Source organism: Mustela lutreola, chromosome 4, assembly GCF_030435805.1.
Source record: "Mustela lutreola isolate mMusLut2 chromosome 4, mMusLut2.pri, whole genome shotgun sequence".
In the NCBI taxonomy this organism is placed as follows: domain Eukaryota; kingdom Metazoa; phylum Chordata; class Mammalia; order Carnivora; family Mustelidae; genus Mustela; species Mustela lutreola.
Window position 1 is genome coordinate 78,202,608 of NC_081293.1, and position 16,021 is coordinate 78,218,628.

At 45.5% G+C, this 16,021-nt stretch overlaps 1 protein-coding gene across 1 annotated transcript in view; it reads right to left on the reverse strand.

The window, feature by feature from the left end:
- LOC131830137 (pecanex-like protein 2) overlaps positions 1 to 16,021 on the reverse strand; it is a 67,967-nt gene that overhangs the window by 39,880 nt on the left and 12,066 nt on the right. The window contains 1 exon segment of the mRNA XM_059172514.1: positions 11,941 to 12,156. Coding sequence (XP_059028497.1) covers positions 11,941 to 12,156 — 216 coding nt within the window.

A 16,021-nucleotide genomic window follows, 5' to 3' on the forward strand; every position in this document is an offset into this window, starting at 1 on the left:
ACACCACTCAGGTGCCCCGAAGCGTCCAACGGGATTCCACAGAAAACCCCACGTGTTGTCCCTACTGCATGCAGCGCTCTCCAGGAACAGCGTTTCAAAGCAACTTCACTGGACATTGATCTGAGCTGCGCTTCCATACGGTCACTGCCTTCATGGGCCCAGCGTGCCAGACACCGGGCTAGAGTTTTACAGATGCTGAGCAACGAGGCCACCAGGAGGGGACTGACAGGAGAGAACCAGTCCCTGGCCACAGTGCACCGTAATTAGGCAAAGATCTGATTTAGTCCGTGCGTTTCAAGCTGCCAGGGGGACTCAGAGACACACACTTGGGGATGTGTGTGGATTTTATAAATGGTATTCTCTCTTTGGGTCACAGTAAAGATCCTTTCTGAATTGCCATGGCCACTAAGGAGGAGGCCACCAGATACAGTCAAAGCTAAGCTCAGAGCAGTTCACTTCCATGAACATTTGGACCTTACACGTGCATGTTACATGTGTGTGACAGAGCTCGGGCCCAGTCAGCTGCAGAAATGCCGCACCCCCCAACAGTGAGCTTCTCATGTGGTGCCAGACCCGTAATGATAGGCATGCTAACGGGGGAAACCTAAACCAGCATTGTCTCCTGTTAGCGGGTGATATCAAGGAGCTGTTATGTGACCGGGCAAAATAATATCAGAGAAGGCTTTTTAAGGTTTTTGAATTATGGTCAATTTCAGGAAAGTCACAGTGCGATTTGCCTACCCCACCCCACCCCCAGCCCCGCAAACCTCCTCTACAGTTTTAAAGTCACAGAGATGCCTTTCTCTGGCCCCCCTCAGCCCCACTGCTTCTCGGGGACAATGCTGGTCATCTATCCCCAGCTTCCTGCCCTGGGAGGAGCTCTCTGTATCTGCTAGCCTTCACCAGATTTAATTTCTGGGAAGAAATAATTATTCTAACAAAAATATGTATTTATATGCGAAACTATCCTATTACACATCCCGTCTCTTGCCGGCTACACATCCATCCGATAAGCACCCCCTTGAAATTAATCCGAACTTAATGATGGAGAAAAAGATGGCCAGGAATGTGTGCAACACAATGGAGGTCAGGAGCCGAAGTGAGTCAAGGGGTAGGACTGGTCTCCTGAGACACTGAATGAGTTTAGTTCTTTATTATTTTACTGGATAGTTTCTCCTCTAGTCCCAGGTTCCAGACCTTCAGCAGCATTGGACTTGGGCACCTTTTAAGTATCACAGGGAGAATCTGGAAGTGTATCAGGCCAGTGTGCAGTAGGGGGGAAATATGTTGGGTTAATTTATACACATTTGATTCTGTGGGCCCAGCAGAGATTTTTTTTAAAGATTTTATTTATTTATTTGTCATAGAGAGAGAAGTGAGAGAAAGCACAGGCAGACAGAGTGGCAGGCAGAGGCAGAGGGAGAAGCAGGCTCCCTGCCAAGCAAGGAGCAGGATGTGGGACTCGATCCCAGGACGCTGGGATCATGACCTGAGCCGAAGGCAGCCACTTAACCAACTGAGCCACCCAGGCGTCCCCCAGCAGATATTTTTATTGTAACTGTTTTATATTCTGAGGAGACTCAATTTGTTATAAGACATACCCACATGAATAAAAATTCTCTTGTGCTCTGTTCAGCAAGCAGGATTTTAAATGTGGTGAAATGCCTTCCAGGGAAACAGCATTGTTTTTTCTCAGAGACTTTGTATTTCAAAACCTCATCTATTTGTGTAATATTGTTTAAAGATTTTATTTATTTATTTGACACAGAGAGAGAGATCACAAGTACGCAGAGAGGCAGGCGGGGGGGGGGGGCGGGGAGGGGTGGGAAGGAGGCTTCCTGCTCAGCAGAGAGCCCGATGCAGGCCTTGATCTCAGGACCCTGAGATCATGACCTGAGCCAAAGGCAGAGGCTTGACCCACTGAGCCACACAGGTGCCCCTCTATTTGTGTAATATTAATCAACTTGAAAACTGGTGTCTCAGATAGCATCTCACTTCTCGCACACATTAAGCTGCTTATGCCGGCGTAATTTCTCCTTTCATAAATGAGGACTCTGGGTCTCAAAAGTGACTTCTCTGGTAGAAGGGTCTGATCTTTTGGATTTAAAGTCAGTTTTTCCCCCTTATCATACACTGTCTAGTAAGACTTCACAAATTATAAGCAAAAGTTCTCTGAATCTACTTTGTTCTACCAGCCCATAGGCGAACATGAAATGAACCAAGTCACTTTGTATACAGAGTAATTTATATTGGGCAAGTTTGAAGCACAGGCATAAGAAACAATGAAATATATAATAATCATATGTGAATATTTATATGTGAGTACTATGGTTTTTCTCCTATTCCGGCCCCACTCACAGATGAGAAAACCAACGCACTCAACTTTATACGGAAGAGTCAGATTCTTTCTCATTCATATTTAATTCCAAGTTGTCTTATTTTACTTTTTTCCAACAAACTTATTCTTGAGTGTTGTTAAAATAGGCAGATTCTGTGAATGTTCAACAGGAAAGCCCTTTCCTTCCCACACTGCCTATCTAGACAAGCGTGGCTTTGTCTCTCTCACTGACGTGTCACACAATTTGAAATGAAGAAGATTATGTGTGTAGGATTTCTGAATGGAGAACCCATTATTTTATGGGTGAACTTTGGACCCAAGGGATTTAACTGCTTATTCGAGCCGCGTAGACATAGGAACTCGGGGCTCGCTAATGACCTGAACGTTGTCATAGAGAAGAAAAAATTCTAGATAGTTTCAAGATTAGTGGGAAGCTACAGCTCTCCATGGACTTGCCAGTTAGTCAAAAGGTTTGGGTTAGATTAACTTGAGATAAGATTAGTGACACAGATATATTAAAAATGTCCCCACAGGCCGGTGATTATGGGGTGTTAGCCAAACTCAGAGATAGCTGAGACCATTCCACACAAACAGGCACATAAATCCCATTTTTTGATATTTTCCAGATCCACCGGTAATGTATGGCTACATCCTGATAACTGTACTTAGCTTCCCACACTCATTATGCAAGAGCCTTCCAGGTTTCACAGTTGCTCAGGCAGCTGATCATTCAAGAAATTGAGCTGTTATCAGTGGTGACACCATCTTAAGATTTAAGAGTACGTCAGGTTAAATTTCTGAGTTTCAACAACCTGAGAGATTATTTTTAAAAATGGTTACTTATTCTTTCCTTCCCCTTCCTTTTTCCCTTCCTTCCTTCCTTCCTACTTTCCTTTCTTTCTTCCTTCCTTCTTCCCTCCCTCCCCCCCACTCCAAGAAAGTGTGGCATACTGCAAAGGTCATGGACTTTGGGGACCTCCACATCCATATGCTTACCTCTCCTCCACTACTGGGGACTTTGAAGCCTGGAGCAACTTATTGAATCTCATTCCCCCAATTTCTTTATGTCTCAGATAGGAATAATAACATCTGCTCACTTATAATAACTCACAGTTATTATAGGGAATATTCTAGAATATTCTAAGAACTATAATTAAAGTGATTAGTACCTGGCAAAGAACTCATGCTCAGGAAACCTTAGATAGGTTCTGCTTTCTTCCTCAACCAGGATTTCTGGATCATCCTGCATGAGCCTGTCAACACACCAGGGAAGGGACACAAATAAGACAAAGGGTCTCGGCCTTTGAGAGCCTCCCAGTCTAACAGCAAGGGTATTTCACAGCCTGCAGGAATAAAGAACTGCATCTATAAGCTTTGCAAGAATACTGAAAATAAGCCTTGGTTTTAAAATTATGCATTGTGATTTTATTATCAAGAAACCTTTATTGACCACCTACCACATGTGGCCACATGACCAACACCATGGCCACATCCTGATCCCCAGGATTCATGATCTAGATACAACAAACAAAAGAAACCATAATTTTCATCATGACTTTGTTCTAAATAAGAAGACAAAGTAATATCTATTGGTTGTGGTTTCTTGTTTGAACTACTGTTATGAGCAAACACTGGAGGTATTTGATCCCATGGGAATGTATATATAAAACATAAAATATATATACAAATACAGTATCATTCATCCTAAAAAAATACTGAGAAAAGAATAAATCGACAGGAAACAAGAGTTAGACAACTAATAGAAAAGGTGAATGTCCACATAACATTGTGCATTTCTGACACGGGGTTCCAAAACGCCACTTGATCAAATGACTCCTTAAGATTTCATAAGCTCTCCCCTAAGAAGATTTCTGGAAAACTGATCTTGCTATGATAAAAACGTAGTGGTCCCGTCTGTATTAATGAGGCTAATGGAAGCTGCATGCGTAACTAAAGTCCATCTCAGCAGCCCCAGAACTTCCCTGCATTTGGCCCTGCTGCATGTGGCCCTGCTGCGTGTGACCCGGCCTTAGATGATAGGATCCGCTTCATCACCCTGGAGAGAACACTGCTTTATGGCAGTTCACGTCATCTGCCAAGAGGAGCCCAGGACCCCTATAGCGTAATTTCCATAGCACTGGATAAACCACGTTTTCTAACCCGAATTTAACCCGACTTCCACCCAGGCCACAAACTCTTGAGATCCTTTCACCGTGCCATCAGAGACTCATGATCCATTCCTCAACTTACTGTCATGTTCTTCTCCTCTCCTTGGTGCCCTTTTTGAAAGCTGCCTCTCCCTGTCCCTTCTGCAGCTCTCTGGAGTGGGGCTCATTGTTTTCCTACACTCCTCGGGTACCCCAGACAGAGGAGGTTGGAATATGTCCTCTTGCTTCTCAGGGATGCTCTCAGGCCATTCTCTCTGTCTACTTATAATAACTCACAGTTACCATACTCACTGCACCATTCTCCCTTGTTGCCTCCTTCCAGGACCTTCTAGGTAATTCCAAGTCCATGGAGATTCTGGCCCAGGATAACTGGCACTCTCCATCATATCTCTGGCCACCTCTTTTGGAGATTTCAGGATCACAGAGAAGCTCCTTCCAGGATCCTGAGCCCCGACTCCCACTCATCTCATGATCTCATCTTCCACTCAACCTCAGACATTCATCTCCATGGCCAATAACCTAAGCTGTGATTACCAAAGACTGTGTCCCCCTGTGAGTGTTAGTTTCAAAGCTACTGCTCTCCAGCAACCACCTCCTGTCTTTCTAGCTCATTCCCTCTAACACTACAACTTCAACAGTGCTGACGTACATTTCCTGGATCCAGAAAGTCCACCACCAGGTCCTGTTCCTTACTTCCCCCCACCCCAGGTGGCATTCCATGGATGGCCATTGCTGTCATCATCACACCCTTGCACACGTTGTCAGTTTCCTTGTCCTTGGTTTACCTTATGGCACTCAGTCAACTCCGTCTCAATCCCGCTTAAGCCTAGCTCTGCCATTCTCTACCTGCACCCATGAGGCTGCATGTGGCTTAGGGAGAAACACGAGCAACCTTAACATGTCTTCCTTTAAAATCATGATACCTAATCTCTAGTGGCCTCTTCATACTGGCCGACTGGATTGCTGCCACTCCATCGATTCTTCCATCCTCACGCCCATCTCTTAACTGCGCCTGGGCCATATGTTCCCCCTCCTCTCCTGTTACTGTCAATGAGCTACTATGGATTCCATTCTCCCAGCCCTTGGGATTCTATCACTCACCATCACAGCAAGCCTCCTCTTCCCTTTGCCTGAAATCCTTCCACTCTGCTTCACTGCGCAGGCCCATCATCATCTGGTGCACTGATGCTCCAGGGTGCTGACCTTCCCTGTGTGGCACCGTATTAGCAGGAAGTTCACAGCCATGGTCTCAAGACTGGGATGTCCACCAATAACACCTACTCCCTGTGAGAGAATTATACTTCAGGCCTGGCAGAGAGGACACATTTAACTTTCCTGCAAGTGCATCATATGGTGGAAGTATTTTATACCTCCTGACCTGATGGCTTGTCGAGCCGGAAATATACTAGGAACTTAGAGATCACACTGAGGTTCCAATGATGAGTCCAGAATCTGAGAGGTCAAGTCACCTGTGATGCTCTGTTAAGTAGCTTGATGTCTTAAATACCTTTTGGTTGCCTTTTATTGGGGGGGAGGGGCTACTAGAAAAATAAGGTGGAACTTCTGAAAGGATGTGCCAGTGACTGAAGGCATTTTACCCAGTTACTTAGTGTTTGCACACTAAATAAGCATTACAATACAAATCCAAACAAATATCCAAAAGGAGAAAGGAAGGAAGAAGGTAAAATGGTAATATGGAAAGAGAAATTCTGGTTAAGAGCTAGAGAGTCACATGGGTTTGCCTAGTCCCAGCACTAAGTAGCTGTGAGCCGGCCTAGTTCCAGCACTAACTAGATGTGAGCCTGCAGAATGTATTCACCTCCTGGCTCCTCACTCTCCCACGTGTTAACTGGGACGAAGTGATGGGACTGTGGTGGTTCTGACCATAGGTGTCATCTTCACAGGCTGGTGCTCTCTCCTTAGCTCAGAGTTCACATTCATGTCATAAGAGACTCCCTCAAGTGCCTCTTACTTTTGGCTCCTACTCTTGGTTCTCTCCCTCTTTATTTCAAGTATTTTCCAGTAGCCTGGCTTCTCTTGTTCACAGCACCATGAGTCCTCAGTCGTCTCCCCTTCTAACAGGAATGGATGAACCCATCAGCCTGGGTCACTTGGTTGACTAAAGGAGAACAAAAATGTATTGAACAGATAATCAACTCTCACTTTTCCATGTTTCTATATCCACCTACAGTGATGGTTAAATGGACATAAAATCCAATAGATTCCATTTCTTTTGAAAAACCTTGAACTTGGTGCCCCTCATACTGTGGACCTTCTAAAGTGTGTTATCTGTTACCTTGACTTTGATTTAAAGCCAATGATTAATCTATCAAGTCTTGAATGGTTTCCTGAGAGGCTCCTTGGTGAGGCAGATGCAAGTAATACTCATAAACCCAAGAGCAGCAAAGGTACCACAATACCTATATATTAACAAATATAGAATTTATTTCTATTCTAGGATGTGTGAGCCAAAAGGAGTAGGAGAGAAAAGTGCAGCTTCCTTATTTGTATTTTTGGTTTGAACTGGTTTCAATTGTTCCCTACAGTACCAGTCCAAAAATAAATAAATTAATTAAAGATGTGTCATGGACCTTAATCATTTTCTGGGCTATCCAAGATCTAAATCTCTACTGCATATTTGGAAAATTACCCAGAAGCCAAACCAGCCAATTGTTCATGAACTTTTTACTTTTACTCTTTCTCCTGGGTACTCATCTAGACAACATCTCCTAGTTTCTCTTACAGCCAGCTATGTCATTTCTAAATAATAGGAAGAGTAGATGATGTATTACAGGTACAGGTCTGTCCCAAAGTAACCCTTTAGGCAAGTCTCCACTCCCTGCCACCTTGATGCTGAAGCTCAGAGTGACCTCAAAAGCACTGTGTAGGGACTAAGCAAAGCTTCCATTGGCCAGGACCCTTGACGGTGTGGAAGGGAACCATCCCTGACCTCCACCACTCTTCTCACTGATCAGATTCTACGTGAGTACAAAAATAAGCCTCTGTTGTGCCAGTCATGGAGATTTGAGACTTAATCATGACAGCAGCTAGCATGACTTCAACCAATGTACTCATATGGTGAGTCCTGGAAAGAGGCAGTGGTCATCTCCTGCTCTGGGAACTGAGAATTGTGTTTGGGAAAGACACCCTCTTTCCCAGCCTTCCTTGCATCTAGAGCATAGGCATGTGGTCTCTGCTTCATCCATGAGCTGCACCCCAGACTTTGACTAATGTGCTGCTGACAAAAAGAAGCAGGTTTTGGGGACATATTCTGTAAGGGGGGTGATGGCAGCAGAGGCTCTTCACCCAGATTCAGGGGGTAGCAGGGGCAGCAGCAGCATCCAGGATCATGGTGTCAATAAAATGAGGGAAGTGCCCATGTCCCCCCTCCTCCCTGCCAAGATGTGACCGCTTCATGGGATCAGTGCTACAGTGTGATTTTAGACATGGCTCTTGACTTAGAATTACCAAGCCTGCTTTTCCAGCCTTCTCAGGAAGTCTGTGCCCTGTGCAATGTCTTCCAATAAACCCTCCTCCTGGTTAAGTTCATTAGAGTTGATTTCTGCTGCTTACAGTTAAAAACTACAATGGATACAGCTGCATCCCTTACAGTGAGAAATGGACAGGTGGGCTTCCTGCTCCCCAGTCATGGGAGGTTGTCTTCCCTCTTCCTCCGGCGTGTGCTGTTCATTTCCTAGACTCGGTCTGTGCTATGAGCGGTGCACTCTTCCACTGACAGCTTCAGTGTGCTTCAGAAAAGGAGCACAGCTGGATTTGGACTGCCCCAGGTCATAATGAAGTAGGTCACATTTGACCGAAGAAAAGAAACCTATTTGGGAATATAGGAAACTGGAGAAAAAAGTGAAACACTGAAGGGATAGCTTGGGAAAATACTCCAGGAGGAGAAAGAAAACAAGATCTTCCCTGGGAATACTGTAATAAATATTGCGAAAAGATATAAAAAGGAAGAGTCCTTTTAGGTCCCCTGGATCCTGCCTGCAAATACAACATAACTTGGGTTTTTGTCCTGCTCTGTTAAATAGCATCATGTTCCAGTCTACAGTAGAATTAGGTCAAAGAAAACGTATTGTACAGGAGTGAGCGGTATCGGGCAGGTTAACTGATGTTTTGTTCCCAAGACATCATTAATAGGCTTAGGCCATTCTTATAGGTAGGTTCCATTTCTCCTGTAATTGTCAGGAGGAAGAAAAACCACGTAGGAGACCCTCCTGGGCGGTCTCACCGAACACAACAGTTGGTGTGTTGGTTCTGAGCCATGTTCTGGGTTTCACCTGAGGCAGCTTCGGGAGCCTGGTGTGTAGTTCCAAGACTGGCCCCCAGTGACTCATGCTGTATGACAGGGCTACTTTCCACCACACGAATTGGAGCCGTCCTTGGGGATGACTGGCCAACAGGACATGATGGGAGTGACACGGTGCCTGTCTCAGAGACTGGGCCATAAAGGGCCTCACGGTGGCCACATTCCCCTCTTTGGAACACCAAGACGACCCAGACCACACCTAGTACAGCCCACTAGACACTGAGCAGCACGGGGAGGACAGCCACAGGCCCGAGTTGGCAGCCAGCTCTGGATGTGGCCCTCAGACCTTCCAGCCTGGTTCATCTCCCAGCTGAATGTAGCCGCCCAAGAAACCCAGGGTGAGCCCAGCAGAAGAACCACCAGCCACCCCCACGGCAGTGAAGAAGAAACATCCTTGTTGTGCTAAACCATTATGTTTTTGATGGTTGGTTACACCCTCCAAAATGGTATGAGGCAAAGCCCTAACGCTCAGGGTGACGGGTTAAGAAGAACGCCTGTTTATGGTGTGCAGAGATCACAGGTAAGGTTCTGCATGCTTCCAACATCCAGGTAACTTGGAAGTCTGGAAACTCAAGGGTCAGTTATTTCACCAGCAGAATGGAAGCCCCATGGCACTTGTGATAGAAGCTCTAACTCAGGGTCAATCGGGCTCACTTTAAAAATTCTCCTTTGAATTCCAGGAAAACTTAAAAGCTCTCAAAATGGACAAGGCTGTTGCATTATTGCACCACCTCCTGTGGCATTTTCTGGCATTTGAGCATAATTTCAGGGAAACACAGCTTCTCTGCTCATTGTGAAGAGTTGGATCCCTACTCCCTTGGCCCAGTGACGTTTTCCAAAGTAAGTTCCCTGAATTCGATTCTTAAAATTTGTAAGGATGCATAGAATTACATGCTTAAACCAGAGAACCCACCATTCTAAAATATATCTATCTATATGTGTGTGTGTGTGTATTTACATACATGCACACATGTGCACACGTTCACACATATATATGGTACAAAGTTATTTAGGAATTCTAATAAAAGTAATGGATTTTCACAAGACTAAAGCTTAGAACCAAAATGCTTGGTTAAAATTTTAGGAAACTGTGTTAAAGATATAAAATGATGGCAATTTGTTCTTGGCTAAAAGGTGTGTTTTCGTCACTGTGAGGGTCTGGAGGGTGATGACCCGGCTCTTACTCATCTTTCCAACATTTTCTGGGACTCCTTTCTCCCAAGCCACCTGGAAACCCCAAATGGCTGTTTGGCCCTTTTATCATCACGTGCCCACTCTCCCCTCCAGTTGCAGCCTCTCCTCTGCCGAGCTGACCCAGAGCCTAGTCTGATGCCTCGTCTCTGGTCCCCATGGCGCCCCATGCATGGCACTGCCGTGATGCTCATTGCTCAGTATGTGTCTCTTGTCAGCAAGGCTCCAAGCTCCTTAAGGTGGGGCCCCTGCACGTCTGCACTCACAGCACCCAGCCCAGTGCTTGCTAAATGTCTTCTGAGTGAATATATGGCCCTTAAGTCCAATTAGCCACTTGACAGATCCACTTATATGAGTCAACAGCATTTTTTTTTTAAGATTTTATTTATCAGAGAGAGAGAGAGAGAGAGCACAGGCAGGCAGAGTGGCAGCAGAGGCAGAGGGAGAAGCAGACTCCCTGCTGAGCAAGGAGCCTGATGTAGGACTCGATCCCAGGACACTGGGATCATGACCTGAGCTGAAGGCAGCTGATTAACCAACTGAGCCACCCAGGTGTCCCGTGAGTCGACAGCATTTAAAAGTCCATTTAAATAACCAACATGGAGCCCTTGGTTACATTACCAAACCCAAAAGTGCTGTTCGCCTCCAGGCTTCCCAGTCTCAGTAAAGGCACCTCTGTCCACCCACATGCCCAACCTGGAAACCGGGGAGCATGCCGAGCCTCCTCTCTCCCGCACCCACCAAAGCTGTTGATCCCAGCCCTGTCCACATCCAAATCTCCCTGAACTCCTCTGCCTCCCCCTTCCTCCCCTGTTTGGGTGACTCTGAGACCCCCCTAAACGGCTCCCCATTATGCAGAGAATGAATGCAGCCCCTCATCCCGGTTGGGAGGCCCCACGTGTCTGGGCTCCCACCCCCTCCCATGCCAGCCTGCGGAAGGCCTGCTGGTTTGCTCTAGTCACGTCAGGGCTCCCCGCTCATCCACAGAAGCTCCCAGCCTGCACCATCCTTCTCCGTGGCTGCCTTCCCTGGCCGCCCCATCTAATGTAGCAGCCCCCAACCACGTCCTCTGTGGTGATCACGGTCACAGACACATGATTTACTTCTTTTTCATAGAACTTTCCACCATTGTGTTCGTTTGCTCATTTGTTTATTGTTTTCCACATGTCCCACTGAAGGTCAATGCCACAAGGGTAATAGTCTGTAGTCACGTGCCCATGGCACCGCCGCAATTAGAACTTGGACAGACAAGAGGAGGTGTTGGAAAAACATGAACCAAATGAGGGAATAACCAAAGAACACAGGAGAAGGGCCCCTGAGCACATATGTTGCCCTAATCCCCGCCCACTCCCCACTCGGCCCTGGGGGGCAGAATAACGGGAAAACTGGGGTCACGCTTTCAAGATTCGGGTCAACTCCGTGACCGCAAACCAATAAGCATCCCCACCGTGCCCGCAAACACATGATCTCATCTAAGTCATGCAACTTTAAGAGGCCGCCATTCTCCTCTTCTCATCGTACAGTTGAAGACAAAAGGCTCAGACACAGAAAGATGACCCCATGCAGGCCTCAACACCTGAAACCCCAGAAGCAGCTTCTGTTTCAGGTCTGGCTGACCCCAGGTGGAGCCTGTGCATGCTCCATGTCCTCCTGGCACATCTGAGTTTTTTCTAGAAGGATTAAACCAAAGTTCTGACTTGCCATGCCAAAGGTTTTCACCAGAGGGTACGGTTCACCTCATTACTCCCTCAGATGGCCGGGATGGGTCTACACCAGAATACATAAATGAGGGCGGTTGTAAGCAGCTCCCCCTCCCCCCACAATCTATTCTTCCCCTCACGGAGACTTCTCATGAAAGCTTTGCAGGATAACTAATTTAGGCAACCGGCCTCCAACAACTTCCACAATGAAGAGATTCTTACCTGAAAATTTCGGTCCTCGAAGCTGAAAGGTGACAAGACCATTTCCAATTTCAATCAGGTGAACGAAAGCATTGAGGTAGTCGGAGGCCAAAATAAAGCAATCGCCAGAGGTGTAGTTACCCCATTGACCAAGAACTAAGTCTCCACACAGGGACTCCTGCAGAGCCTGTGTCAGGTGCTCATAAAAGATGGAATTAAGATTGTTGTCATCACTCCCTAAAGACAGAACAAGAAATACAATCAGTGGGTACTTACCCCTATGCACTAAGATCTGTGAAATGAGGTGTTGTCATTTGATCAAGGGTAAATCAGGATTTGTAGATACTTTGCCCATTTTTGTTGACTTTGTGAAACCCTCTTATTTTTTTACCTTTATCTTTTTCCTGGGCAGTCTCGTCTACACAAATGGATTAAATTATTGTCTTAATGCAGATGACTTACAAATTCATACCTCTGAGGTCTCTTGTCTAAACTCTAGACCTGTGTACCTACCTGTTTACTTAACATCTGCTCTGGTATGTCCCAAATTCTCCTCACCTCCAACGTGCCTGGGTCTAGCCCCCCTTCTGTTGCCCATTTCAGGAAATGGCACCAGTACCCAAACAACCATAACCCAGGATCTCTGTTCCCACTCCTTCACATGTTGGCCTCTCAATTTTACTTTCTTCAATATCTTTTGCATCTTTCTACCCTTCCTCATTTGCATTACATCTACCTTATTGCAAGCTGAATTATTTCTCAAGTGGACAGCCACACTAGTCCTATGACTCCCTGGTGTATCTTTACAGGGACCCCTGTTGCCTCAACTACTTCCTACACCACAGCCGGAATGAGCTTTTTGACTTCAGAAGTTGAATGCTCTCTCTAGGACCTCTCAGCCCCATTATTTCTAGTCCCTAGTGGTTTTTCAATGCTCTTAAAATAGAAACAAGGCCTCTTCACATCACCTATAAAAGGATCCCATATAATTTATTATTCCCGGGTATAAGCTGGAACAGCTGTAGGTATAAGCTAGGAGCAAACCTCGGATATATGGAAACACAAGAGGCAGGTGGGATCTGCTCCCTATTCCAATCTCCGTCCTCTCTTCACGCAAATATCCTCCTCCCTTCTCACTTAACGCTCAGCAGAGAACTTCTTCCAGTGGAGGGACTCATGAGCCCTTCTCACGCAGACCTTTGTAGACACCAATCTTTCTGCCCGGGTTGCTCTTCCACTCCTCTCTGGCTTTTGCACACTTTCTGTTCTTCAGATCTCATCTTAATGGCTACTTCAGGGAAGCCTCCACTGACCACTTTGCTGGGCCAAATCCCCTATTACAGGTTCACAGCACTGTGATCCTCTACTCTAAAGCACCTGCTACAGTTAGAATCTGACTTTTGGTTTTTGTGTATATCTGGGTATTCGATTTGCATTTGATTTCTCCAATCCAGTGGAGAAAATGAAGCGCAGAAGACAAGACATGAAGGAAGACAGATCTGCATCTGAATCTGCTTACTTCTCTGTCCCAACCCTGGTGGAAGTCCTAACACACAAAAGGAACTAACTGAATGTCTGTTGAATCATGGATAACACCATAGGTTCTACAGCTTCTTTAAGAAAATTCTGTTTTTAAGGACACACCTGTCAAGTAACTCCCAGGGCTTTGTGAAATCAAAGTCAATGAGGCATAGAGACAATAAACAGCATCAATTCGTAAGTGTGTGTGTGTGCACACACATGCGTGTGCATATGTGTGGACACACACATATGTGCTACATATAAATATAAGTGATTACTGCTAGTATTATGTATTATAGACAAATTCAGGTTTTTATATATTATATACACATAGATATATAGATGTCATTTACTGCTTCTAAATTATATATATAATTTAGATTTTTGGAGGGATAATTTATGTGGAGTAAACGTTATCTTTTTTAATGTGCAATCCTATGAGTTTAATAAATGCATCTTCACATAACCACTGATTAGAAAGATGCATTTGAGATTTGCGCATGTGGCTGTACCCAGCAGTCTGCTCCGTTTCAGTGCTGCATAGTATTCCGTGGTATGCATGCACTAGACCTTGTTTATCCATTTATCCGCTGGAGGAAATTTGGGTTGGTTCCAGTTTTAGTGATTAGGAGGAAATCCGCCAAAAAATATTTATAAGCGGAAGTTTATAGGAACGTAAGTTTGGGTTTCTCTTGCATAAATACCTAGGAGTGGGGCTGCCGTTCTCCAAAGTGGCTGTACCACGTTTGCTTCCCCTCCAGCTGCATGACTGAGAGTTCTAGCTCTTCCTCATCTTTACCAAGACTCGGCATTATCAGCAGCTGCCTGCTTGCTTGTTTAGTTATAGCTGTTCTGACTGGGTGAATGGTAATACCGAGAGAGTAGTGAAGGAGGGGTACAGGAAAGGAGATGGAAGGTTGGGGGGCATGGGATTGGGGGTTATGGTATCTTTCCTTTAATCCCCCTTCCATTCCCTCTATCAGATCTGTCACAGTGAAGGACAAAACACACTTTAAAGAGAAGACTGGATAAACCTGGATGTCCTCCTGCTCGGTGGTCTCATGCGTGGAGGAAGTGTCAGGAGGGTCTGAGGGAAAAGTTTACATTCAGTACTCTTATTTTAGGGGCCTCTTATGTTTGGGAGTGAACTTCTGGCTCTGGAAAGTCAGAGAAGCAGAGCCGCCCCAAGGAAGAAATCCTTCTAGATGGGTCTATTGGAGTGGAGGCAACGTCGGGGGAGGTCCAGGTAAGGGCTGCATGTCTGAGTAGAGCCGCCCCTGGTCCAGACTTTAGGGAAAGGGAGCATGACTGGGGGTGCATGAAGGTGAAAACTAGCCCCTTCCTATGTAAGGAAGAGCACTGGTCCACCTGTAAGAAATCTAAGATGATGCCATCAACTATGACTATCCTCGCTGAGCACCCACAGCAGTTGAAGACGGAATTGAAATTAGTGCACTTATAGCCTGATTGTGATTAACGGGGAGAAACAGACGGTTCTATGGGCTGAGTCATGTCACGCAGTCTTCTGAAGTACCAGCACGCTCAGTCTTCTGTGCAGAAGAAGCCTGCCTGACCCGCCCTTTGATGCGTGTCCGATGGTGAATCTATACGCATCCCGAGATCCTAATCTGAGATTACTTCGGAGTCTCTGCCACTTTTAAAGGGAAGGCCTGGATGAGAGAATTTTTGCTTAATTCTCCAAACTGTTCGATATTTAACTAAAACAAAAACAATTTCAACCACCAAAGTGGAGTCTTTGTAGAAAGAACACCTTGACCATGGAGCCACATGAATAACTGGAGGGAAGACGCACTCGTGTCTCTGTCCGTACGCCTTGTGTCGGCGGCCCTGCAATGTCACAGAGTCCCAGGGCTGCGCATCAGAGACACTCGTAGCCTATCAGCCCCCCCGTGCCCCCACATTGTACCAATGAGTTGAACTTTAGTTCAACAAAAAATAAGCCTGTCTCTCCAGGTATTTTACCATTTCTAATTATGAGTTCAAAGTAATCGTGTACATGCAATTCAGATGTAGATAGTGACATGATACCACTCCTCCTAGACAAAACCTTTGGCACAGCCGAGAGTGAGGTGGATAAAAATAGAGATGGGTTAACTCTGCATTCTGATATGAGGAAAAAAGGTAGAATAGTTAAAAATGTAACAGAATGGAGAAAGCAAAAAGTAAGATGATTTCCTAGCAGGTAAGTCCTTCCACAGCTTAATGTTGAATGAAGTTTCTGAAGACTACAGGACCCTACATGCAGGAATGGTTTGCTGTTGAGAACATTGTAAGACTGATGACAATTTTTTTTTTTTTTTTGCTACAAGACCAGTAACAAGGTTTAGAATCCATATTTGCCTTTTGCCACACACAAACTAAGATGTCCTCATTGACAGTCACTTTAAACTGAACAGGGACCATAACAAGTCTAGGTAACAGAGAAGAGTATTTCCAAACCCAGTCAGGAGGCTTGCTCTGTCTATCTGTATCATTTCTTTTTTCTGGCCAGCATATTCATTACCCAGACATATTTCCAGTGACTAAAAAGAGTGATCCCCCGTTTGGATTGAAGGAAGCC